The sequence below is a fragment of the Xenopus laevis genome, chromosome 9_10S (genome assembly GCF_017654675.1).
Source record: "Xenopus laevis strain J_2021 chromosome 9_10S, Xenopus_laevis_v10.1, whole genome shotgun sequence".
Lineage (NCBI taxonomy): Eukaryota > Metazoa > Chordata > Amphibia > Anura > Pipidae > Xenopus > Xenopus laevis.
In genome coordinates this window covers 48,399,877-48,426,218 of record NC_054388.1, presented here as the reverse complement: position 1 = coordinate 48,426,218, position 26,342 = coordinate 48,399,877, and the positions used below count along the sequence as shown (strand labels likewise).

At 43.1% G+C, this 26,342-nt stretch overlaps 1 protein-coding gene across 19 annotated transcripts in view; it reads right to left on the bottom strand.

Annotated features, from left to right (window-relative positions):
• Positions 1 to 319: 319 nt before the first annotated feature.
• clasp1.S (cytoplasmic linker associated protein 1 S homeolog) overlaps positions 320 to 26,342 on the bottom strand; it is a 103,757-nt gene continuing 77,734 nt past the window's right edge. For 11 of the 19 annotated variants that reach the window (XM_041577772.1, XM_041577776.1, XM_041577774.1 and 8 more), the window contains 13 exons: positions 25,325 to 25,488; positions 24,408 to 24,486; positions 23,656 to 23,799; positions 15,186 to 15,275; positions 13,759 to 13,902; positions 12,285 to 12,391; positions 10,493 to 10,643; positions 10,138 to 10,384; positions 9,410 to 9,600; positions 8,970 to 9,098; positions 5,113 to 5,319; positions 4,217 to 4,333; positions 320 to 2,822 (listed from right to left, as the gene is read on the bottom strand). In XM_041577772.1, coding sequence (XP_041433706.1) covers positions 2,736 to 2,822; positions 4,217 to 4,333; positions 5,113 to 5,319; positions 8,970 to 9,098; positions 9,410 to 9,600; positions 10,138 to 10,384; positions 10,493 to 10,643; positions 12,285 to 12,391; positions 13,759 to 13,902; positions 15,186 to 15,275; positions 23,656 to 23,799; positions 24,408 to 24,486; positions 25,325 to 25,488 — 1,857 coding nt within the window. In that variant the 3' untranslated portion in view covers positions 320 to 2,735. 19 annotated transcript variants of the gene reach the window in all.

Sequence of the window (26,342 nt, the reverse complement as noted above, 5' to 3'; positions counted from 1 at the left end):
TATTATATGGATTTTGAGGTTTCTTCACTTTTTAAACACACTGCTATTATTCTGAACACAACTGTATGTCCATTGTATGACCAGTATGTCAGATTCCCAATATAGTGGTTTTTCTATGGAGGTCCAACACTGTGTAAGAGAGCCCAGCGTAAATGCCAGTTAGGGTGATATTTGGGGTGAATGCTTGTGTCCTGGGCACCCCTGGAGCTATAGCAGGGCGACTGTTACCCAGGCAGCAAGAGATCCAGGGAGCTGGGGTTTATAAGAGGGTTGAACCAGATTGAAGCCCCAACGTCTGAAGCAAACGACCAATCCGCAGTTAAACATAAATTTAATTTATTCTAAAGCAAAACTCAGGGTCGGTTTTTTTTCCCTCATTTTTCAGTTAATTTTCTTTTTTAGCAAATTCTATCACATACAGGTTAACGCAACAAAAGTAACTGAAAGGAAAGTCTGTACAATTGCCATGATACACGGAAAAGTCAATCAGGATATAAATACAGCAAGATATGAAGCATGAAAAAAGCAAAATGAAGACATGGGGGAGGGGTGATAAAAAAAATGTCTGCACATTGACCCTTTTTTTTACAAGTCTAACCCATCTTGGCTTTTAAAGATTGCAGGCTCCCCATTGGCCAGTCATGACAAAACAATGGAAGGGGACGCAGGAATGAGGCTGCAACTTAACATGTCTGTCAATCAGTTGTTAGTAGCCAATAAAAAGAAGGCTCTTACCCTGACCCTAGGCAACCAATACACATATAGCCGAGAGATCCTCATGACTATAGTAGGAACTACGGTACTTTAAATGAGAGGGATGTGGAGTGCCTACAGGCAGGAAGCATGGAGGGCACCACAAAGAAGTTATTTTCTGTTTATGTATAATTTATTTATTTCCATCAGCAGAAACAAACTTCTCTTAGGTAACAAGTGTCTGTCCTACTCCATCAGTTTGTTCATTAGGTCATAGAGACCAGCGAGACTGCTGAGTGCTTCAGGAACTAGGCGTGGCTTACTGAACACCAATCACTATTAAGACACTGGTAAGCCACTATGAGGAGGAGAGTGGATATGGCAGGTTGCCCGTTGCAGAGACTCTAACCCAAAACACTTGAGCTCCTATGAGCTGGAGGGATGCCGGTGCCACGCTCTTCTTTTTTTTTTTGGGGGGGGGGGGCCTGCAAAGGGGTTTCAATAAGGACTTCTCTCTTAGGGGTAAACTATTGGTTCCTCTCCTGTTGGTAGAGACAATTACGGAATCAGTGCTAGGAAATCCATATGTAACAGAGGCGTATGCAGCTGGGTGGGGGGCTGATCCTACCTTTATAATATAGGGGACAGGGTAATTGCTTCTTGACCTGCAGAATGACTGCTGGAATACTGGGATGGGGGGCAGTTTTTCTGTGACACTGGATAATCTGCTCAGTGGTGAATGTTGAAGTAATAAACATGTTCATAAGTCCAACACTGGTTTCTAGAAGTCAGAATGGGCCAGTCAGGGTAAGTGGCTGCCGATCTGCTCAGCGACGGTTGAGTTTGCTTCGTAGCACTAATAAAATCATATAAAATTCTGCCATTTCATTCCTAAAGGATTTTACTTCATGCTATTAACCAATAGGGACTAGACAGGCTGAAACAGTGCATAGAGGAGTACATGGGGCTCCTGGGAATGGATTCATTAAAGACAGCAGACGGTATATTTGCCCAGAGAACAAGTATATTCATATCATATTTATTTATTGGCTGCAAAATTCCCTGTGGGTTGGTGATGCCAGTATGCTCCTCTCCGCTCCTGGCACAGAGACTGCACAAGCCATGACAAGGGTTTATTCATAATTCTTGTTTCCTGGGGGGGCTATAGCGGAGATAATGGGGGGTGAGTGAGAGGGCAGAAGTAGTGGCCACAGTACCCAGCAGGGAGGCGCAGGAGAGTTCAGGTAACTGGGAAAGGTTAAAAGCAACAATGCCAAATAAATACATTTACAGAATTTAAAAATGGTGGCGCAAACGTGGTGCCATGTTGTGGCAGAGGAAAATTAACCATAACCCACTTCACAGTACTGCCAACCCCCAACATTGGGTCCATTTGTGAATCGTTCCACTGGGAACAGAAAAACCAATCAGAAACACACGGAGTGATTTGATTGGCAACAGAAAAAATACTGAATAATCTGAGCCTAAAAGAAATCCAATGGGGTTGCCAGGAGCTGTAAAATAATTTCTTAATATTTACAACATAAAACCGCAAAACAAATGGATGCAGCGTGCACAACGTAAGCTGCCTGTGATGCCAATCATAGCACCAGTGGGTCGCCATGCCACTTTTATCTACTTTTCATCATCACCTTACAGGGGCCAAGGCAAAATCCGTGCCGTCTTTTATATTCAATCCCCCCTCCCCCCTCCAAAGAAAAAAAAATCCAAATGTTTAAAATGAAATACTGATTGCATGAGATATGAGGAGGCGGAGCTGTGGAGAAGGGAGGTTGAGGCACTGCTGAGCATGGAGTTACCCCAAGCTTGCTGGGCCCCTAATCAGAAGATCCAAGACTGAGGCAGTTCAACCCTGGGCACCAACGATCACTATGGCCTCTCCAGCGTTAAAGGTGTGAATTTTCTTTAGTGTTGAAGGTATGCGATGGCAGACCGATGAGCGAAACCAGTGTGCACGGGAGGTGCAGGCGCTTCCTCCTCTCCACCCATCTTGAAAAGCAATCCTGGTGTCAGCACATCCTCTAACTGTGTGTGGAGACGTCCGATGAGGAGCTGCTGTTACTGTTTGTTGTCTGTGCTCTCTTTATATACAGGTTCAGCAGCTTCATCTGTTAAGAGAAGAGACACTGGCATGAGATCCAACAGGTTGGAAATACTGCAATAAAAAAACTATTATTAAAGGGGAACTATAGTGAAAATGAAAATTTAATATCAGCTGCAGCATACTGAAATAAGGAACTTTCTAAATACAATTAATTCAAAATTCTGTACTGTTTCTGAAATAATCAAGTTGATCTTCACTATTCCTCTCTCAGCATCGGTTTCTCTTCATTCAAGAGATGGGTGTCAGATGACTGATCCAATATATCTTATACGGTTGGACTACCTTTTCTATCAGATGTATTACAGCTTACTCTATTTAAATCACCAGACATCATGTCTCTCTACATGCAGAATTTGTGCAAAAGGCAGTCATTTTGTACTAATATATCTGCTAGGAAAGGAAGCCCCCCCCCCATAAGATATATTGGGGGGCTTCAAGAGGAATAGTGAATATAAACCTGATCATTTTAGAAACAATGCAGAATTTTTAATTGATTGTATTTAGAAAGGTTCTTACAGTATGAGAAATCTTATATTAAATTTTAATTTTCGTGATAGTTCCCCTTTAAGGGTGCTATGCTCAGTTGTACCCATGTTGTTCATGCGATACCTAGTGAGTAATTTTGAGTGTGTGGTGTTTGGGCAGCTGCACGGCAGAATTAAAACACCCTGTGGTGTATTGTGTGAGAGGTACATGCCTTGCGGTTGTGTGACACTGTGTCATATAATAGCAAAAAGGAACACAGGCATTTGACTGAAAATGGCTTTATTATACCCAAACCAGTAAAATCTGGTTACAGAGCTCTGGATTGTATTTCAAGGGGAAGTATACACCTACATATATAAATAGCGCTGTTATTGATTATGCACCAGTGGCTGAAATCAGCAGTCGTGCCAGTTTATTCTCTATGATTTATATAGAACCTGTAGCCAGAACCTCCATCAGAAATCACAGGGCCCAATACGACAAATTTCCTGGGCCCCCTGGGCTGCACCCACCGCAAGCCCCACCTACAGGTCCACCCTCCCCACCCCACATGTCCATCCCCCCACCACACAGTAAAAAAAATATTGGTGGCTAGGGTTCCCACATGTTAATAAAAAATAAAAAGATATTGGTAGTCAGGGCCCCCCCCATAAATAAACATGTGTGGCCATGGCCCCCCCATTAAAAAATATTGGTGGCTAGGACCCCACATTAGAAAAAAATTGGTGGCCGCGCCCCCCCCTCCACATTATGAGAAAATTGGAGGCCAGCGCCCCTTAAACGTCAATGCCATCCCAAAGTCAGCAGCTCTCAGAAAGATGGGGGGCCCTGTGCAGGATTGCATTTTAACACCCAATGAGGATGATTTTTTCATGGTGAGGGCAGTTGTGCAATGGACATGGCACTCCTTACCTTACTGCCAGTCAATTGCGCAAGGTATGGTTTCAGCTCTTCTCCAATCACAGAGTAGACGGCTACCAGACAGAAGACACTTGCCTTGCGGACGCTGCTCTCTGTATTATCGTAGCCCTAGGGTGAGAGAAACATCAACATTCACTTCTGCAATTGTCCCATGACACAGAACACTTAATCTCCCTTTGTTGCTGAGCCTTTTCTCCTTTCAATGGTCGCCCCCATTGCTACACAGCAGCTCATTTATATAAACAACAGTAGTGTTTCTGAAGCAAACACACCAGTTTTACCAGTGCAGGGTAACAATACATTATATATTAGTTACTTTAAAACACTTATTTTTTGTGGTTATTGTTCCTTTAAGCAAACTTTTTCCAATTATAGGACACTCCATGCCAGAAATCAGTTTACAGGTTCCTTTTCTGGTGTGTAATTATGTATTTTACAGAGGGAAGGGGTCACCCCTACCCACCAACCCACCCATACACAGTGGGGCTGCATTGCAAGATCATAACTCTCAGGCAAAACTACCACTGGACCCCCCATATGCCCCTCAGCTCTGAGAGTCCCTGCTATGCAAGTCCCTATAAATCCTGACGAGTGCTTGTCACTTCCATGCAGCTAATTGAAAAAATAACGAGCTATTAGTGGCCTATTAGTCCCTCACAACTCTAACACATGGGCCCTTTCATCTGGACCGGTTGGGCCACTCTGGCAAAGTATTTACTTGACCTCAAAATATGAGCTGCCCCTCTAGGGGTGAACAAAGGTTGTTACAAGGGCCTAGTATCAGAGACACAGCATGTGCTGGCTCCCTGCCTTGGGAACAGCAACACTTTATACTCAATATTTAACTCCTTACATCGCAGTGGGACAGACCAAGCATCTGTATTTACCTGTAACAAGCCTGGAATGATATCAGGGAGGATCTGGTGCAGAGACTCCTTGGAAATCCTCTCAATGACTTTTGTTTGCATTTTAATGGCAGCGAGGTTTATGGGGTAGTCGGCTGTCTGGATGATGGGGCACAGAACCTTAATGCACTGCTCAGGGTGGATAGACCCGGCCAGAGTTGATGCTGCTTCTTCTGCAGCTCTCACTACCTAAAAAAGTAGAAATGTAAACAATTATCCATACATCCCTTAAATCCATACAGTTGCCAGTATAACAGCACTGCACCCCAGAAACTGACAAGGAAAGAAAGGCGGAAGAACTTACTCGGCACCAGAAACTGATATTAGATTTGGACTAAAACTCATACAGAACTTTAGGATTAACAACACTTTCAAAATATAAAAGCAGCTTACCAACACCTTATACTAAGTGGGGCTTTACCAATATCTACCTACCTACAAGCAACTCCCTATCTCCTTGTTTGGCACCTGGCTAATAGGAGAGCTGGCACAGGGGCAACTGAGGATACAAAAAAGGCTATTTGTCTTACAGAGGAGAAAAGTCCCTGCCCAACAGAGCATAAAAGTCTATACTGACTTCCAGTTATTTTATTTCAAGACCAACCAAAACCTGAGCACTAAGGGGTAGAAACAGGTCTCACAATACTATTCACAAGGCAATTCCAGAGTTCAGGGGATAAAGGGCATGAGCCTTACAACTCCACTTACCCAAATTGAAGGCATACCATCGCCCCCAACTGTTAACCCAATGGTTACTTGGGCCCCTAAGAGGAGGGCCCTGCCAAGTTGAATGGTGCTACAAAGTACAAATGTAGCCCACCTCATGACCACGCCCCTGACACCCCATTGTGCCAAAACCCTGCCCATGAACTAACAAATCTCCACCCACTCTACCGCAAGCCCTGTCCCTTTCACAGCCAACATCAGTCTTACATTTTTTGGGGCACCTATGCCACACCTAGTTCCTCACTGCAGAACCCCCTGTACCCCCAGAAGGCTTATAGCACAAAATTCCATCTGGTGGTGGGAAACATGTTGCAAAGCACTTGAGGAAGAGAATAAGTGACAAAAATATTTAGGTGGGCAGGGAATTTATCATGGGGGGCTGTGATTGGCAGCATTATAGGATGACAGACAGAGGAGAGACTAGTACATTTCATAATATGGAGTGAACACTGGGCTTGGGGGCAATGGCACATGTATATTCACATGGGACGGCACATGACTTTCCCCCAAGCCACATCCCCTTCTGGGACCCGATAAATGGATCTGCACACATAGAGATGAATTGCTGTCACATTCCCAGTGCATTTAAGCACCCAGTGCCCCCCACAGACCTGTTCTCCTATTAGGTGAGTTCCAAGTAAAAGCACCAGCTAGACGCTTGTAAAGCTACTCATAACCCTAAATAAATATCGAGCCCCCATCAGTTCTGCACAATAAAAGTGACTACATGAAACAACCACGTGGCCATAGCAACTGGCAATGGTTTGTGTGTGATTGTGCCCTATGTGCAGATATAGTAGCTGGGAGGAAGGAACAAGCTGTACCAGGTCTCTGACAATACTGAGCGCCTGGCAGCACTAATAATTTTGTTATTGCTAAAAACAGGGAGCTCCCAGTACACGAGTTGGTTGCCAGGGAGGAGGGCAGCATCTTCCCAGGCTATAATCAATTGCTGAGCAGTAATATTACATGGGAGTCGACTCAGAGCCTTGTTATTATAAACTGCTCTAGAGAAGTGAGGGCAACTGGCTAGTGCCCCAAAAGGGTTACATGGCTTCCCTTATCTGCCAGGCACTGCCCTAGGCATCCCCTCAATTACCTTATGTTCTGAGGGCAGCAGAGCACACGTCCCGAACTGTGCCACTGTTTCCTGGGGATTTGGGTTCAACAAGAAAAACAAAAGAAAAACTGTTCATTTGGTTGGAAGGAAACTACACAAGGCTGTGGAGTCTCCATTGCCACCAAAGGGTTAAACAGGCAGATGAAGGGAAGTGTTTAAAATTACAAGATCATGGACGTGTGTATTCTTGCCAGTTGAGTGCCTGTGGCAATGCTGATTCTGTGCAACTATAAAGCACAACTTTTAATATTTGTACATAACAGGACTGTGATTATTTTAAATAGTGGATGTGCTTCCAGAAAGAAAGCTAATGGAGCACTGGAGGCCCTACCATGCAGGTCATTACAACCTTCTCCCAATTAGTTCCTGTCGGCTGCACATGGGGCATTTGGGTAATTATTAATCTTATTCCTGTGGCTGCTAACAAACTCACCCATGTAATGTGCTGAACCCCCCATACACCTACATAAACAAAAAATGCTCACTCTGTACCTGCCATGCTCACCTGTGGGACCAGTCTCTACAGCAGAAACAGAAAGGGGCATTTGCATGGAACTATAATATCACAGGGGGCAGGGGTGCAAATTACCGCAGTTATAGAGCATTGATTATGTCATTTGTTTTTTCAAAGCTCTTACAGCTCTTATTTTTCTGGTAGAAGAATGCAGCTTCAACCTCAAGCCTCATTGTTCTGCTTTATCTGTGGACTGTTAGGGTAAGGACACACTGGACGATTTGTCGTCAACGTTTTTAAAAAGCAAATCGCGGCGACATATCGCTCGTTTTGTCTCTGAACAAAACCAAATGAAAGACGCCAGCTCCTGTGCCCACAGCGCGTTTGTGAATCGCCTGTAGCTCCAAAACGCACTGAGACCCTTTTCCGAGCGATTTATCAGAAATAGCATGTACTTAGAAAAGCACTGAAATCTCCTAGACATGCACACACATACAGATAAGTAGCAGCAATTGTATTCAAATTACAATGCGAACGCAATGACGCAAGAACACAAGAACGTAAAGACGCCAGGCTACAGCGGGAAGCACAAACCGTTTCCGGTTTGGGTGGAGCACGTACCGCACAGAGTAATGGGATACAAATCGCTGTGCCAATAGTCGCTGTGAATCGTCTGTTCAAAAAAGACGATCATCTTGTCGCCGCGATTTACTTTTTTAAAACGTTGGCGACAAATCGTCCAGTGTGTCCCTACCCTTAATGAATAACTGCCTCAGAGCCCCAGGACTCATGGAAGAGCGTGTCCCTTAAACAACTGCATAATCAATTGATCCCTGACCCTCCGTGTATCTCACACCCAGTTGGCAACAAAGGGTGGCGGAGTTCTAATTGTCTTCCTCATTAGCAGCCATAGCCCCTCTACTGTATTAGAAACCCTGAAACGCAGAAGCACAGGGCATTACTATGGTGTAATGGGGGCTCTGGCCAAATGGAAAAAAGAAAGAAGTTAACAGATGTAGTTGAAACAGTTATATGTCATAACATTCACAGAGACACACCTATAAGAAATGCAATAACATTATAGCAGCATATTCCCCTGTATGAAGTACAATGCAGCAGGAACATGTTACGTTCTGGAATCTCTGTAAGAGTGAAATTTATACAGAAGCACAATAAAGATCTGTCCCATAAAAAGGGGGGGGGGTTCTCTAGATACCAAGCTGTGTCTCAGCTGAGAGACGCACAATGTGTACCAAAGCTTTACATGGATTCCAGGAAGCAGCTGGATACAGTCCCACAGTCAGCTCAAGCCTGTACAGGTAATTTATGTACTACACATGGCAGAAATATAGGCAAAGAGCCAGCAGTGAGAGACCCAAAGCTCCACAGGAAGCTGAATGGAAAAGTTGGGCTATCCATAAGTCCCAGAAACCCCCCCCCCCATCTGTGCTGGGGGCTGTGACATGGGGATAGCCCAGCTTCTGGATCCAAGCAATGGGGTACAAAATGACCCAGTTCTATGGGGGAAAACATGTGTACCTCTTTATGAGAGTCCTTATGGGCTTCCAGTGTCTTCATTATGGTCAGCTCAGCATAATTCTTAAACCGGGCCGGTTGGTTGCGCAGGATTTCTCTCAGTACCCTCAATGCCAAGGCGCGAATTGCGTGCTGAGACACAGGGTAAAGGTGAGTTACACAATGATAAATAATCCAGTACAACACTGTCACAATACACCTGTTACCAGATCAATGTGAACTTGCTGAGTCACTGCCCCTAACAACCGGACTGCATTCATCCCCCACTTCTCCCCAAATAATCATCCTACAAAGTTGATGTTAAATGTGGTGTAGATAAGGTGAACTTGTCCCGCTAAGAAGTTTAAACCCATGACAAACACTTATCCAGTGTTTCAAGAGCCCTGTGCCCATTCTATTATCTGCCCCTAACCATGCCCAATGTGCCCTACAGACTGGCGTACATCTTTATCACCCAGTGTTTCCAACAGGAGGAGTAGAATGGTCTTGAAATGTTCCTCCCAAACGGCCAAGTTGTCTTCTCTCGTGATCTTCAGCAGCTCACAAAGGGCACCTTTCCTCTCCTCCACCCGCTCGTTGTGATTGGACAGCTCTTTGAGAAGGTCGGCCACCAAGTCTGAATGGTCAATGGGTACTAATGGCAGCAAGAAAGACATGTTAGCATGTTATGCATCAATAAAGAAGAAATCCACGGCACACAGGCTGCTGCAAGCAAGGAACCCCTTGCACGTTTAATGCGGAAGTGAGCAAAGTTTCGGGGTCACGCCCCTTTGGCTTCCGCATTAAACGTGCAAGGGGTTCCTTGCTTGCAGCAGCCTGTGTGCCGTGGATTTCTTCTTTATTGATTCAATTGTGAGGTGGCCGAACCTCTACCACTGAGCACCAGACTTCGCATCTTACACTGGGTGTGCGAGAGCCAGCTTTTGTTCTACAATTAGCATGTTATGCATGCCATACCCACACTGTAGAATACAGAATGCCCTATATATAGGGCCTTAGTGGGTCCAAGAGGCAATGCATTATATTGGAACGCCTATGTTGTCCTTTCTGGTGTTTCTGCATTAACGGGAACAGGTCAGAATATAACAATAAAAGAATGAGGGGTAAAAAAAGGCCGAATCTGCCCCCAAGAAGCCAGGGACAAAAAATTAATAAATAAAAAAAGACCCACCGTCACGCAGCTGATCCATGTCATCATCAAACACAGCTTCCTTTAGTGCAGTCTTATCGTAGCTGTTAATGGAGTCGGAATAGGCGTAAGGGTTGTATTCCCTCCCACGGGGTCCTGTGAATGCCCGAGGCGGCTGAGTGTTCAGCAGGGAAGTCTTGTTATCAAGCGCCATTCTACCTCCTTCCACCATGTCTGTGCCCCCTCGTAGATCACTGGCTGGAGAAGCCATTCCAGCATCGCAGGACCCCTGCAGATGGCAGACACAGTGGAACCAAAAGCCTTATGAGTATACAAACAAACCAACCAATGTCCCATGCGTAGCGTGCCAGCGAATCCCTAGGTAGCATTTACTCACCATTTCACTTTCCTTTTTGCCGTCCCGTCTCACAGGCTCATTGAGATCTACTTGGCTGCGGAAGCTGAACTTCTCGATGGCCTCGGTCACCCCTCGGAGGGAGCTATAGATTTCATCAGAGTTCAGGTTTTCAGTGTCATAATCCAGCATGCTGTAGAAAGAGGGCAAACGGAAGGTTAAGGCAAAGCTGCCATGGACACAAACATCAGTTCTTTAAGGTATAATTTTATCAATTTAAACAAAGTTATAGTTTGCTTTTAGTACTTGCATGGGAGAGTGCATTTCCTAGTACTCATGTGACAGACTCTACTTCCTTTGCATGGGGGAGTGCATTTCCTGGTACTTATTCCTTTGTGACTCATGACTGTATGGGACATTAAAGGGGCTGTTCCCCTTTCAACATGTATGATGTAGAGAGATAATTTTTTGACCAGTTGTGGTTTTTGAGTTATTTAACTTTTCATTCAACAGGTCTCCAGTTTGCAGTCTCAATTGATTGCTAGGGTCCAAATTAGCCTAGCAACCACGCACTGAAATGAATAAGACTGGAATATCAATAGGGGAGGGCCTGAATAAAAATTTGAGTGATAACAACTAGTAATAACGATACATTTGTAGCCTTACAGAACATTTGGTTTTATTTTTTACATGGGGTCACCGACCCATATTTAAGATCTGGAAAGAGTTAGAAGTCGTGGGCAAGTAATTCAAAAACTATTTAAAAAAAGGCCATATGAAAAGCTGCTTAGAATGAACACTTAAATTTAATTTCAAGGGGTTGTTTGCCTTCAAACAAATAGTTTGTTTCAGATAGTTCACCCGAAATAACTTTTTCCAATTACTTTCTATTTTCTACATGTGACTGTTTTTCCAATATTCAAGTGTAAAGTGTCATGTTTCACCTTTATAGCAGCTCTAGGGGGGGGGGGGGTCACCGACTGTTCTAAATTCATACATTTAGTTGATATATTTTTTATCTTTATTCCAGCTGGGAATCCCTGGGTTTCATTGCAGGTAGCTGAATTGTTACAATAGTTGATAATACTCCACAGATACTGCAGAGAGATGCATCAACTAAATGTTGCAAAATTGTAACAGTTTAGAGTCTGCACCTGAATTACTGAGCTGCCAGACTCAGAAACAAGAACACTAAACTTTGATTTTGAAAAACAAACGGTAAAAAATAAATAATGTAAAGTATTTGAAAATAGTCTATATTTCTGGTGAACAATCTGAAAACAGTTGAACTGAAAAAAGTGTTTGGAGGTGTTTCATTTATCCCCTGCAATGGGTCTCACTGCCAATTTAAAGCTATATGTGCCCGTGTCTCTATCTTGCAAGTCATGGAATAACAATGTGTGCCCTATGGCAAAGCTATGCCAATTGCTCACAGAATGTGGTGGGGAAGGTGAAAAGGTACAGAGGGGATTGTAGATAACGGATTACCAGCCCTTCAGTAAATAACTCAGTGCAGTGCTCAGCCTTCATTCTCCAAAGCCAGAACATTAAATGCACAAACACAGCACCCAATGGTGCCACCTGGGCAATTTAGTGACTATAGTGATTATACCAGAGGCCTGGCTGTGTCCTGAAATGAAGTAATATATACCAAAGAAGGTATGTTCTAAAGGGCATGGTGCCTGAAAACGGAATATTACCAGAGGGCCAGACAGCACGAATGGGGCAGATAGATATCAGTGACTCCCAGGGGCACAAAATGGCAGTAGCAGTGCTCAAGGGCTGGCCAGCTGCAGGCAGGACAAAAAGCTTTGCAGCAACCATACTGATTTACCTGGGAGAGAGGCCGCCATGGGAACAGTTGGTGGGCGATGTTAGTGGACTGGCTCGGCTGCTGGAGTGTCTGGAAGGAGTTCTGCCAATGGTGTTGCTTGGGGATCCCTGCAAGGAGAAATAGGAAATTAGCATTTAGCACCCATAGAACTCCCAACAAAAGGTTCATCCCTGCTCCCATACATTTATCTGTTATCAGCCCCAACAACTGCAGTGCACAAAGGGTGCCTTTAACTAACACATGCGCTTAAAGGGGTGTTTCACCTTTTAGTGTGTTATAGAATGGCCAATTCTAAGCAACTTTCCAATTGGTCATTATTTATTTATTTTTATATTTTTTTTATTTGCCTTTTTATTCTGACTTTTTCCAGCATTTAAATGGGGGTCACAAAAAATTAATGCTCTATAGGGCTACAAATGTATTGTTACTGCTGCTTTTTTATTACCGGTACTCATCCTTCTATTCAGGCCTCTCCTATTCATATTCCAGTCCCTTATTCATATCAATGCATGGTTGCTAGAGTAATTTGGACACTAGCAACCAGATTTCTGAACTTGCAATCTAGAAAGCTGCTCAATAAAAAAGCTAAATAGCTCAAAAACCACAAGTGATAAAAATTTAAACATATTGCAAATTGTCTCATACTAAAAGTTAACTGCCACTAATTGACCAGCAATTACATCTGTCACTTTTAGCCATGAGCAGAACCTGACTGGGACAAAAATGTAAAAAACAAAAAACAAAACACCCAGTCAGTTTATGGCCCAGTGCCATAAACAGTTTATTGTAGGACTGTAGCAATGCCATGGGCACCAGGAGAGATATCGGTTATAGTAAGAATGTGGCACTACCATGGGCACCAGGAGAGATATCTGTTATAGCAAGAATGTGGCACTGCCAGGGGTAGGAGCCATAAAATATGTTATAGTAAGAATGTGGCACTGCCATGGGCACCAGGAGAGATATCTGTTATAGAAATAATGTGGAACTGCCTTGGGCACCAGGAACAATATCTGTTATAATAAGAATGTGGCACTGCCAGGGGCACCAGGAACAATATCTGTTATAGTAAGAATGTGGTACTGCCATGGGCACCAGGAGTGATATCTGTTACAGTAAGAATGTGGCACTGCCATGGGCACCAGGAGAGATGTGTGTGTTATGGTAGGAATGTGGCTCAGCAGTGGGCACCAGGAGTGATATCTGTGTGTTATAGTGGGTACAGGAGAGAAATGTGTGTTATGGTAGGAATGTGGCTCAGCAGTGGGTACCATGAGAGAAATCTGTGTAGGAATGGGGCACTGCCATGGGCACCAGAAAATATATCTGTCTGTTATGGTGGAAAATGGAACTGCCATTGGCCACAGGATGAATATTCAGATGTTATGATACTATTGTTAACATGGATATTACAGCAGAAATATCTGCATCACAGATATGGACAGACAGACATTACAGCACAGGCAGAACTTACCATGCTACTGTTGCTTGAGTTCTTGAGGTGGTTGTGCAGGAGTTTTGTGGCCCCATCCTGGAAGGTTTTGGGTAGAGCCCCCAGTAACATGGTGAACTCTGGGGTGTTCAGCTCAAACAGAGAGATTAAGACAACCTGTGCCGCCTGCAACAAGAACCAGATCTAGAAGTCAGAATGGCACCTGACTGGGGGGATGCATGTGATACATTCCCAACATCTGATCCTACCACTAGGGGAGCAGTGAGGATGTTCCACTACACCAAGCTAAGAGCCAACCTGTTTTACGCGATACCTGGTTGCAGTTTGCCCCTTGTCTGGTCACTAGGGGGTTAGTGACCCTAGCAACAAGTTATAAAAAAAAAGGAACTTCTAAATCACTGTGGGCCTCAAACATTAGGCACCCCCCCCCTTGTGATTGTAATCACTTACCTGTTAGCAGGAACATACACCAGCCCACCTGAGGTTTGTTCCTTCAGCTTCTTATTCCATCAAGGCCCTTGAGCCATGCACAGTAGAGTGAAAAGCCTGGCTTTTCACTTTAACTGTACTGCGCTTGCCTATCCATGCAATAGGGTTGCCACCTGGTAAAATACATGCCAAGGCCGGGGCCGGTATTTCAAATTTACCGGGAATGTAGCTGCTGGTAAATTTGTAATACAATCAAAAGGAGCCCTCGGCCTGCCCCCAATCCCCTGCAACTTACCTTTTCTTTTGCCTCTTCTAGCGTCCGCGGGTCTCCGTTGCGTGGCCCCGCCCCTTTTGACGTCACATTCCGCCCATTTGAGGCCCCCCAACAGCCGGTAAAATTTTTTATAAAAGGTGGCAACCCTACCATGCAAAGCAACAGGAGCAGCATCACAAGATGCTCAAACATAAGTACGTTGGGCTGGTGCAGTTTTCTGTTAACAAGAGCACTGTCCCAGGGTATCAGATTAGTGATTACAATCACTGGGAGTGCCTGGATATTTTGCACCTCCCAGTGACGTACACGTTCCTTCTCCTTTAATTCAAAGAAAATCAGAAAATACATAATAGTTAGGGGTACTAGAAAGTCCAATGCACAAAGTTATAAGCTATACGCACGGCACACACACACACACACACTGTTATTATATGTTAGAGGGTGTCACCAAATGTCTCCAGGGAGGAGGCAATATAACTTGCCTTTCTAGCTAGCCAGCAAATTACAGGGGGAAACAGGGGGAATGGAGACTTTGGGGATACTTCATATCAGGAATGTTCAACCTACAGCCCTTAGGCTGGGGTTTGCTTGTATTAATTGTTGTATTGGGAGCTGCAGCAGAACAGAAGCTAAAATAGTACAGGTCGGACCCCCCCCATGTATATGATTAGTACAATCCAGTCAGTATGACTGTCATACTGGTCGGTGCCAAGGATGCTCCTGGGGTTAGTGGTCACACGGCTACCTGTTTACACTTCTCTTCCAGGCTCCCATCTGCAAGCCCTGAGGGTGCCGAACTGGGCCTGGCAGGTAAGTCGTCCCACTTAATCAGGGTCTGAGGTCAACGAAATAAGTAACGAAATGTTGGTATGGGCACAAGGAGTCATTCATTGCATAGACCAACCTGCCACAGGGCTACTCTCCCCTGCAAGCACCCCACTATAAACATAAAGAAAATAATATACCCCCTACTGTAAATTAGAAGGAGATTATATGTCACTGAGGAGTTATGTGACCATAAAAAAAGCACAAGGCTGCAGGTTGAGTTATACAGGGAACTCTGAGTATCACTCATGTATTATAAGGGATAATGTGCACCCTACGGTAAATTATAAGGATATCAGAAGTCACTGAGGAGTTCTGGGACCATATAAAGACACAAGGTTGCAGGATAAGTTATACAGGGAACTCGGAGTATCACTCATGTATTATAAGGTATCATTAACCACCTGCGTGTAAATTATTAAGATATTAGAAGTCACTGAGGAGTTCTGTGACCATATAAAAGCACAAGGCTGCAGGCGAGTTATACAGAGCACTCGGAATATGTCATGTTTTACAAACCATAATGTAACCCCTACTGTAAATTATTAGGAGATTTCAAGCTGCCAAAGGGTTTTGTGGCCATATAAAGTAACAAAGCTGCTAACCAAGTGTTTTTATGCCAAGATGATTTACTATTATCTTGCGATTTATAACAGGGGGGTGGGTAATTTTTTATATCAAGTCATGTGACACAAACAACCTCACTGAGCTTTGTATATAAGAATATATGTTACAGGTGATAAATATAAAAAGTAGAGATCAAATTTTAAGATTGAAAGCGAGTTCCAAAGTCCCACAACCTGTATAAAAGCTCAGATATGTGAGGCAGATTCAGTTTGCCTGGGGGTTCTTACATGGGGTTAATTCTATGCAGTAGCAACTCTGTCTTTCTGTAAAGCTCTACAGTAGGAGATTTCTGACTTTGTCTAAAACCCCACTTTTAACTTTCAACATTTTATCGAGGTGCCCCCTCAGTCCATAATACAATCTGTGGTGTGGTGGATCTTGATGCATTCCGCCTGAGTTTGGAGCTTGCATGCTCTTGAATGAAAACAGGCCCACCTGGAAGATTGGGCTGCATTTCATGCAGGAGAGATCCACTTAAGAAAAACTCAGGACAAAACGCCTGTGCAGAAGGTGCCTTACAGTTCAGTACCATTAGTCTACATGGTTATGCCTGCAGGACCACAACAAGAGAAACGTGAGAGGAATTGGAGAAAGTCATAGAGAAAGGCCCAAGTAAGTAAATACTGGAAATAGAGGAGCTGCCAGTGTATCCCAAATAGAGAGCAGAGGTGAGTATTTTGGAAACATGGGTAGGAACAGCGGGATCAGTTTGTTCTACGGCATCAATTCAAGAGCCAGGGCGAGATTGCTAGGAGATACTTATGATGGGATAGCTGCCATATTTAGGTCGGTGCAAGCGAGACGCTGATTAATATACAGGAATTCAGAGGTACGTGCAGTGGGATGCAGCCAAATAAGCACTGCCAGGGAGTCTCCACTTAAATCTCATTATGATTCACAGTGATATGCTAAACATGTGGAGAACCAGGGACAAGCAGTGTGGCAGCTCCCATGCAGTGGTGGAAGATTCTGCACACACAATAAGGTATAATCCCACAAATGCTAATATCCAAGGGCAACAGAACACAAACAGTCAGAGGTGTTGGCTCAGTAGGACAGGGTGATCACTAACAACTCGGCCAATCGATATGTGGGGAAATTTGGGCAATAAAGGCACATTCTGCGTTTATGTTCTCGATTTTCCTGGGAATTGGGTGCCAAATGCAGACAAGCCTTAAACCAGTTACACAAGATTATTTACCATTCATTATCCCCAGGCGAGTTCCCAGCACTTTTATTGGTTCATTATTTCACTAAGTGGTTGCAGGTGAAGCGCTCAGCTAAGCAGAACGTGCCCAGACCGTGCCCGCAGGAGCCAATGGCAGAGGTGCCCGCCTCTAAGGTCCTTGGGCGTACAGATTTCCATTCCTGCACACGGAGTCCATTAGCTATTAATGGGTTAGAAGCTCATTAAAGATGCAACCCCTCAGGCACTGCACCATACAGCTGCTTTCTAAGAGGCTGGGAAGGGGTAACAAGGGTCCTACTAGTGGCAAATCATTTAATTCACATCTCCCAACTGTACAGTCTTTCTTACATTGTCTTGCACCACCCCGTAGAGCTATGCCCCTTTCTCCCATACCCTGTGAGCTTAGCAGACATCCTGAAAGGAAACTTCCAGCATCTTTTACTATGGGCTCTCGTACACAGTGCTATAAACGCTCTGCTCAGTACTTTCTCTATTTCATCACTGCCCCTTGTTTATTTATATACCGTTGTGTTCAGAATTGCAGTATGTTTAAAAAAAAGTGAATAATGCTCAAAATCCTTATTATAGCTTTTATTTCCATACACACAAATGCATTGGGAACACTGCACATTCTATTCCAAATCGAACCATGAAGAAAAATTGATTGAATGTGTTATTCCATGACAGAAAGTAAAGAAAATTGAATATTCGTCTGTTCCAAAAAATATCACTGTCTGCATTCTTCTTTACAAACTCAAACATCCACTGTATAAACAAACATGTTTCAAGATTTTATCACTGAACGAATATTTATTTGTATAAACAGTGTTTCTGAGAACTGCTGCACATCTGTGTTGTATGGAGTCCACCAACTTCTGGCACCTGTTACATTCCACAATTCTTCTGCATTTCTTGGTCCTGCTTAGAAACAGCATTTTTGATGTCATCCCACAAGTTTGGGCTTTGGGCTGGCCACTCCATAACGTCAATCTTGTTGGTCTGGATCCAAGATGTTGCTCCTTTACTGGTGTGTTTGGGGTCGTTGTCTTGTTGAATCACCCATTTCTTCGGCATAAGGCAACACGATCTCTTCAAGTGTTTTGATCCCTGATCCATGGTATGTGATAAATAGGCCCAACACCATAGTATGAGAAACATCCCCATATCATGATGCTTGTGCCACCATGCTTCACCGTCTTCACGTGTACTCTGGCTTGAATTCAGTGCTTGGAGGGGAACGTCTGACAAACTGTCTGTGGTCCAAAAAGAACAATCTTGCTTTCATCAGTCCACAAAATGTTGCACCATTTCTCTTTAGGCCAGTCAATGTGTTCTTTGGCAAATTGTAACCTCTTCAGCACGTCTTTTCATCAACAATGGGACTTTGCGGGGCTTCTTGCCGATAGCTTTGCTTCACATAGACATCTTCGTATTGTAACAGTATCACAGGTAACTTTAGACCTTCATTGATCTTCCTGGAGCTGATCATTGACTGATTCTTTACCATTCAAATTAATCTAAGAATAGTCAAAATGCCAGTTTTCCGTTTTCTTCCAAGTGTTTCAGGTTTTTGTTGCCATTTTAAAGCATCGAAAATCATTTTAGCTAAGAAGCCTTTAATTTTCTGCACTTGTTTATATGTTTTCCCCTCTCCAATCAACTTTTTAATCAAAGTACCCTGTTCTTCTGAACAATGTCTGGAACCATTTTACTCCGATTTTCAGAGAGAAATGCACTATAATCAGTATGCACAACATTAGCTGCATAATTGACACCTGTTTTTTCACAGAATAAATGACCTCACTAATTGAACTCCACACTGCTATTATTTGGAACAAGTTATTATTATTTTGAACCCTGCTATTACTTCGAACAAGCCTCAATTAATGATTCAATTACACAGAATCAGCATCATGCATGTCATGACTGTTGGGTCTGTTGGTTTTGTATTACTCTACTACACCTACTAGTAAATTATTTGCCATGTAGAAATATAATTTCTACCAAAAACAGTAATTGATCAGGTTAGTGACGTTGGACTGTTATTATTCTGAACACAACTGTTTTTATATATAGTGATCATACCCTCTTAACTGCCTCTTCTCCAGTGTAACCAATTCACCTTGGCCAACCTTTAATCATAACTGAGCAATTTTATTCCCTTTATCAGATTAGTCGCTCTTCTCTGTTCCTTCTGTATTTCATTACTGACCCTTATATATTCAAATATCGTAATCATATTTAACTGCCTCTTCTTCAGTGTTACCAATGCCAACTTGGCAGCCTTTCCTGTCATTGCCAGTAAAGGGTTTTCAACCAAGTATTAGAAATGAACATTTTATTTTCAGTTTTTTAATTTGTCCAATTACTTTTGAGCCCCTGAAATTAAGTGATTGTGTTAAAAAAAATGCTTTAGTTCCTCACATTTTTATGCAAACTTTTTATTTAACCCAGTTCAACTGCATCTGAGTAGTTTCATTTAAAATTCATTGTGGTAATGTACAGAACCAAAATTAGAAAAACCTTGTCTCTGTCCAAATATTTATGGACCTAACTATCTTTAAACCCCAATAACTATCCAGCTATTTATTAGAATTCACAGAGAGTGAGACCCTCAGTTCATCTGTTTCTGGGACATGGAAAGAAACATTGTTACAGGTCAAGTTAAAGGTGGAAGACTCACTGCACCACAGACCAGGTCCGGACTGAGAATTAAAATAGGCCCTGGCATTTCAGGTACACAGAGGCCCAAATAGCCCACACCAGCCCACTAAATAGTGACTTTCTATGGCACCTTATAGCAGCCCCTCTGGCATTTGCCAGAACCCACCGATTGTCAGTCCGGGCCTGCCACAGACATCAGTATACCCAGAGTCCTGAGACACAGTAAAGATACAGAGGAGGAATGAGCCTCTAATAACAATACTAATGATTCATGAGCTGGGCTTGGCTTTCCACCAAGTGATTAGCTGGGTCAGAATGGGTACCCTGAGGCCAAAAGAGTAAGACTATTACTTACAGACTGAAAACACAGTGGGAGCTGCAGAGTTTCTTACAAAGGGGCTGCTTTCTACCCTCTAGATGAGAAACAACTGCTCCCCATGGGCACATGTAGGCTATAATAGATAACCATTTCATGTTTTTCTGCCTTTTACCTGAGGGATCATTTTTCTACCGGTGAAACAACTGTGTGACAGCCCAGCATTTCTTGCATTTCACCCCAAAATAGTATAGATGTGACAGCTCTATTTTATGAACTTGTAACGGGGAGGCAGAAATCAGCTGGTGAGCATACGGCTTGCAGCCAAGAAGCAACCGAAAGCACTATAAAGCACTAGCTGGCCATAGATGTAAAGATTTTTCATTATCAAGAGACCAAGATCTTGAAACAATCGTTTAAATGTACGATTTATCCATCAACTAAAAATTTCAAGCTATATTGTCTAGTTGGAGCAAGCAAAACCAAGGGTAGCTGCCTGCTTGGCCCTGCAAACATAGATAGATTTCACTGTGACTGATGAAAATTTTCTAACCTGGTGATCAATTTTCTGACAGATGTTGGACAAAAAAAAAAAAAAATCGCAAGATGCACAATCGTTCGATTCCCATTTTCCCACTAACCTCACTATAATGACGGATTGGTTTGATTGCACTAAAATCGGTCGTTCAAAAAGTGCCAATCTAACATGACCCTCCATAATCAGAAAGGGTATTTAGACACATATATGTTTTGGCAAAAGATGCTACAGTATCATGCAAGGGCAAAGCTTATTTCCTTGCAAATACAGTCTGAGCAGGAGCTGCCAATACACAGCGTCAGAGCACACAGTTAAAGGGGTTGTTCACCTTCCAAACACTTTTTTCAGTTCAATTATTTTCACATTGTTCTCCAGAAATAAGGATATTTTTTAATTACTTTCCATTATTTATTTTTTACTGTTTTTCCAAAATTTAAGTTTAAAGTTGAATGTTCCAGTCTCTGGTGTTTAAGTCTGGCAACTCAGTAATTCAGGTGCAGACTCTAAGGGCAAGGCCAGACGTGGTGTTTTTAAAAAAGCTCAGTCAGGCGTAAATACGCATAAACTGCACCACCACTGAAACTAATGGAAACGCACTATGGCAATTCTCACAGGGTGCTTGCAAGCTGAAATCCGCCACGGGACGGAAGTATTGGTGTTTTTTAGCAGAAACGCCAATACGTCAAGAAACTACCAAATCAATAGACTCTATGGGATCTGCAAGTTTGAAACCACACCTTACATAAATAGTATTATAAACATGGCGTCCATATTCTTGCAAGATAAATGATGCATATAAGTTTTTAAGGCCGGTGATGTAATTACGTTGTGTATTGACGATCATTACTGCTCCATTTTGCATGTAAATTGTTTTTCCATTTCTAAATAGATTTTCTATTTTCAGCCAGCGCAATTACAAGGAACGAGAACAAGTGCATGTTGGGAAAAGAAACCTACTTTCTGAAAAACGCATGTTGACGGTCGCGTGTGGTTTCAGTGGTGTATTTATGCCCGACGGAGCTTTTTTAAAAATGCAACGTAAAATCGCCATGTCTGGCCTTGCCCTAAACTGTTACAATTTTGCAACATTTAGTTGATACATTTCTCAGCAGTATCTCTGGAGTATTGGAAACTATTGTATCAATTCTAACAGCTGCCTGTAATGAAACTCAGAGATTCTGCTCAGCAGGAACTAAGATAAGAAATATATACAGGGTCGTTGACCCCTTCTCCCACAGCTGCTTTAGAAGGTGAAAAAAGACACTTTACACTTCAATATTAGAAAAACAGAAACAGAATATTACAAAATAATTGGAAAAAGTTGTTATTTCTGGTGATCTATCGGAAAACAACTAGTTGTTTGAATGTGAACCACCCCTTTAAAATACAAGAGTTGGCAGCTGGCCATTGTTACAGAAATTTACACCAGTGCATGATAAATTGCCTGGAATAGAGCAAGGCCTGGGCAATGTATCACACACTGGGGCAAATCTCCGTGCCACTGGCAAGTCGCCCTCTGCAGAACAGGTTATATGAGCAGGGCTATATTTAGCAGTTATTGCACTGTACCATACACAATGTCCCCAGCGCTGTGCACACAAATCCATGCTTAGCACCAGCCCATTGTTTTCATTTACTTTATGGCTTCTTAAGGTCCACAGAATGAGGTATTTAAAGGCATAACCCAAAACCTGAATGGGAAAATGTATCTGTGCATTTGTGATCTTAGAAAAGATCTGATCTTATCTGGCAGGTGAGTCCAAAAACACTGGAAATTGACTTAATGGGTAATTTTACTTATTTCCAAAAACACACATTATTCACAAATGAGGTCTCCGTCATCTCTGGGATATTCTGCTCACCTGTTCCAGTCAAAGGCCAGTGCTTCCTATAGGGTTTCAAAAGAGCAGCACTACAATCTAATGTTTGATGCAAATGCAGGACTGGTGTGCAAAAGCTCAGTAAAGCAGCTGCATGGGAGCAGATTCAGCAGGAGCAGGTTTTAGAAATGACAGGAGTTTGACCTCAACTTGTTAGACACAGTGATGTCCCCAGAGTGCAGGGAGTGATTTACACACAAAATACTACACAGAGGAAGGTCAAGCACAGAAGAACGAGGGCTAGTTGCACAGCACTCATGGCACTGGAATGAATGAATAGAAACAGGACAGGAATAAATGTAAAGCAAAACCTAATCTAATCATTGAGTAGGTGAGAAAAGGGGGAGGGATCCTCAAGAACCTTGCTTTATACTGGGCAGCTCTGTCAGTAAAGACTTATTCCTGTAGTTGGTATAAATGCTAATAATGAGAACGCTTGACACTGGGTAATTATAATTATTTATGGGAGCAAGAGATTGGATGCGCCCTGCCTCAATCAGCACTCCTTCACCAAAAGCCGGCACCTTTCCAAACATGTCTCAGACACTAGCACAATGCCCCAGGGTGTAAGAGAGGGTAGCATGGACTAGGAACAACTGTCATGCAGCAATATCATTGCAGAAATGTTCCCTCCAATGCTACCAGGGTACACTGGGAGTTGTAGTTTAGGAACATCTTGGAAGGTGTGGGTCTTTCATCCCCACCCCAAACAGACATGGAAATATTCAGTTTCGTGGCTATAGGCCTTCTAACAGCTTCACATTGGGTGCTGCACTGTTAGCTGTTCTGCTTGCTTGTCTGGGCACGTATTTGTAGTCGGGGGTTAATCTGGTGGCCCATCCTACAGTACGGTCAGATCATCAAACATTTTAAAAATCGAATCTGCCAAATGCGCCATGTTAGCAGGTGCATACGCAGATAGAAGTAAGAAGAGGCACAGCACTAGTTGGGCCCAAAGAAATTAAAGAATGGATGGTGGCCATGAATATGTATGGCCACTTATACTGGCTTTGCCTGATTGGCCGATTCTTCATAGTAGTTGGTCAGTGTATGTCTACTTATCATTGCTCTGTTTGATTGGCCGGGTATTAGTCAGTGTCTCAAGGACAATGGACCAGAATGGACCCTAGATCATGACAGTGATGACAAAGAGCTCTAGAAGAACCAGGGACCCACCTTCCTGACATCAGAACTCTTTGGCTCAGTTGTCCAAGTGATGATTCTGGAAACAGCCAGACGCGTCTCACTGGAGTTGACAAAGTCTGTTGGGTCCATCTGTCGGGCCAAGGACTCAATATACTTCAATATGGCAACTTTCACCTGTCAGCACAAATGAGAAGAGCTGTATAATCATTTCCAAGATCCAAACTCGATCTACAATGTTCATTCCTCACATCCTGGTGTGTAATAGCCTATTCTATCATATGCATGCCCAATCCTAGTGTTTAAGTGCTGTATTATATGGAATATGTGCCCACCACCCATATGTAGGTGCTCTATTTCATGCATGCCAGCATCCAAGTTTAAGTGCCCCATTATACTGTGTGCATCCCCATGCCTCAATGACTGTCCTATTATATGGTGTGCATGTCCACACCCGGCTCATAAGCAAACAAAAGGCTTTATTTAGCAATGTTACACACTTTATGACATAATAAAATCAAGTTCATGAGTCAAAGTCAGAACAGGCTGATGTTCCATATAAATTCCACACACAGTGGCACTTTACTGGGAGAATCACTAACTACAAACATTTAATTTTTTGCTATCCTGACTGCGTAGCATCACCTGCTGCTGAAGAGAAAAAAATTTCGGCGTTAAATTATATTATAAGTCATATGGGGGAGACAGAATGGGAAATAGTAATTATACTGCATTTTGGGTAGAGGAGAAACAATTAAGGAAGCAATAGGCAGGTGGGCACTTACCTTGAGATTGGGAGTCTGGGTCTGATCCACTATGAATCTCATGAGGATGTTAAACTGCTGGTCAAACGGGAAGGAATCCCTGGGGAGAAATACAAGAAATAATCGTTGTAGGCCCCCAAGCAAGTAGAGGTACAAGTTGCTTAGCATGCACTTTATCATGCTGCCACTTCCAGTTTTAAGGTGCTGGTAATCGCCAGGATGCCATATCTGTATCCTCATCTACAAAACCAAGTATTTGTCTGCCCTTCCTATTGGCTTACAAGACAGGTCTCCCAAACCCTCTCCTTGCCCATAGAGCCAGGGGCAGTAACTTTAGGCTTTATGTAAGATGAAATCCCATTAAAAGAGAAAATATCCACTCTTTTTGACATGATATTCAGTTGGGCTTATGTAGAAAAGATGCGCAATCAGTAACTGAAATGCCAATAAAAGTTTTTTGTTGTCCGGTATTAATCTCTGCTGCAGTGATTCCAATGTTAGCCAGTGGAGAAATATACACAGCACATAGTTGCTTGAAGATTCGTGACAAAACTTTGGGCTACTTTGGAAAGTCGCTGTGCTGCATATGTTTCCCCAGGAGCAATTCGCATTTAAGCCCATTGTAGAGACCAGAGCCATTTTGTCACCCAATTTAGTAGAGATTAATCACTTATGCTGAGAGTGTAATGCCACCCCTTCTTCAAATTATTCCATTGTAAAATAAATTCTGGGACTTTCTATGGTAAGTCTCTCTAAAACAAGAGAGACTTCAATTCCCAAAATTCATCACTTTACAATAGAGCAAGACTAAGGTGGAGTTGCATTATAGTGAGATACACAAACACACAGACAGCAAGCACAATGACACTGCATATTCCACAACTTCCCATCCTGGAAGCCCAAGCACATGGGCACCGGGGGATGGAGAAGGCTCTCACCTTGTCACATCCAATGCCTTCTGCACCTTGGCTTGGACAGAGCCCAGCAGGTCAGCGCCCATTTTCTTCAGCAGCTGGGTCAGGAGGATAAAGAGCCAGTCCTGCAGGTCGTCTTTGTGAATAATAACAAAGTCCACAAGGGTCTCCAGGAACATGCTGAAAACCTGATTGGGCGGCACAAAAAGGACCAATCTAAATATAAAGCCACCAATAAACCATGTGACCTGCCTATATATCTGCTGTATAATATTTCCCAATGCCAATAAAATAACTTAAAATCCCTCTCAATATACTGGTTATAGCATTCTCCGTCAGTGGCTGTACATCCCCTTTAAATGTAAACGTGCAGCTCTGCATGTGATCCTCTAGCCACGGCACAATCACCAAACCTGAACTGGGTGCTCTGTCCCCAGCTAGCATTTATAAACTGAAAAGCAGAGATTCCTCCACATTCCTTCTGCTCATACTTATCTTTAGCAACTATTTCTCCTGTTCTCTCTAGCCAAAGCTAGAGATGAAAATTCTTACAGCTCACGCTGCCCAAACCTGTACTTTCTGCCAATCTATTAGCAATTATACTGTATATCAGTAACTCAAACCTTGGGGACCAGCCTGTATGGTAGTTATACATTTGGGATGAGAGCTTATTAGTGCTGTGGGTAACCCTGAAACTTTAGCAGGGTGACTGTTTCACCAATGTTTCTGTATATACCTGTATGTAACCTTGTTATGAGCTAAGGGGACCTAGTCCGAAGGCCAGTTAGGGTGAGATTTAGGGTGAGTACTTATTTGTGCCCTGGGTACCTCTAGAACTATAGCAGGAGGGTGACTGTTACCCCAGTGTTTCTATATCAGCAACCATGTTATGAGCGAAGGGGGGCCCTGACCTTCAAGAGGGCTTGAACTAAAGAAAAATAACACACAATAAGTCCAACTAGCACTGCTCTAGTCTGAGACATTTATGAATGGCCAGATATCCAGGTGGCAATGCCTTGTAAGTCTTCATTGTGGGCGAAGA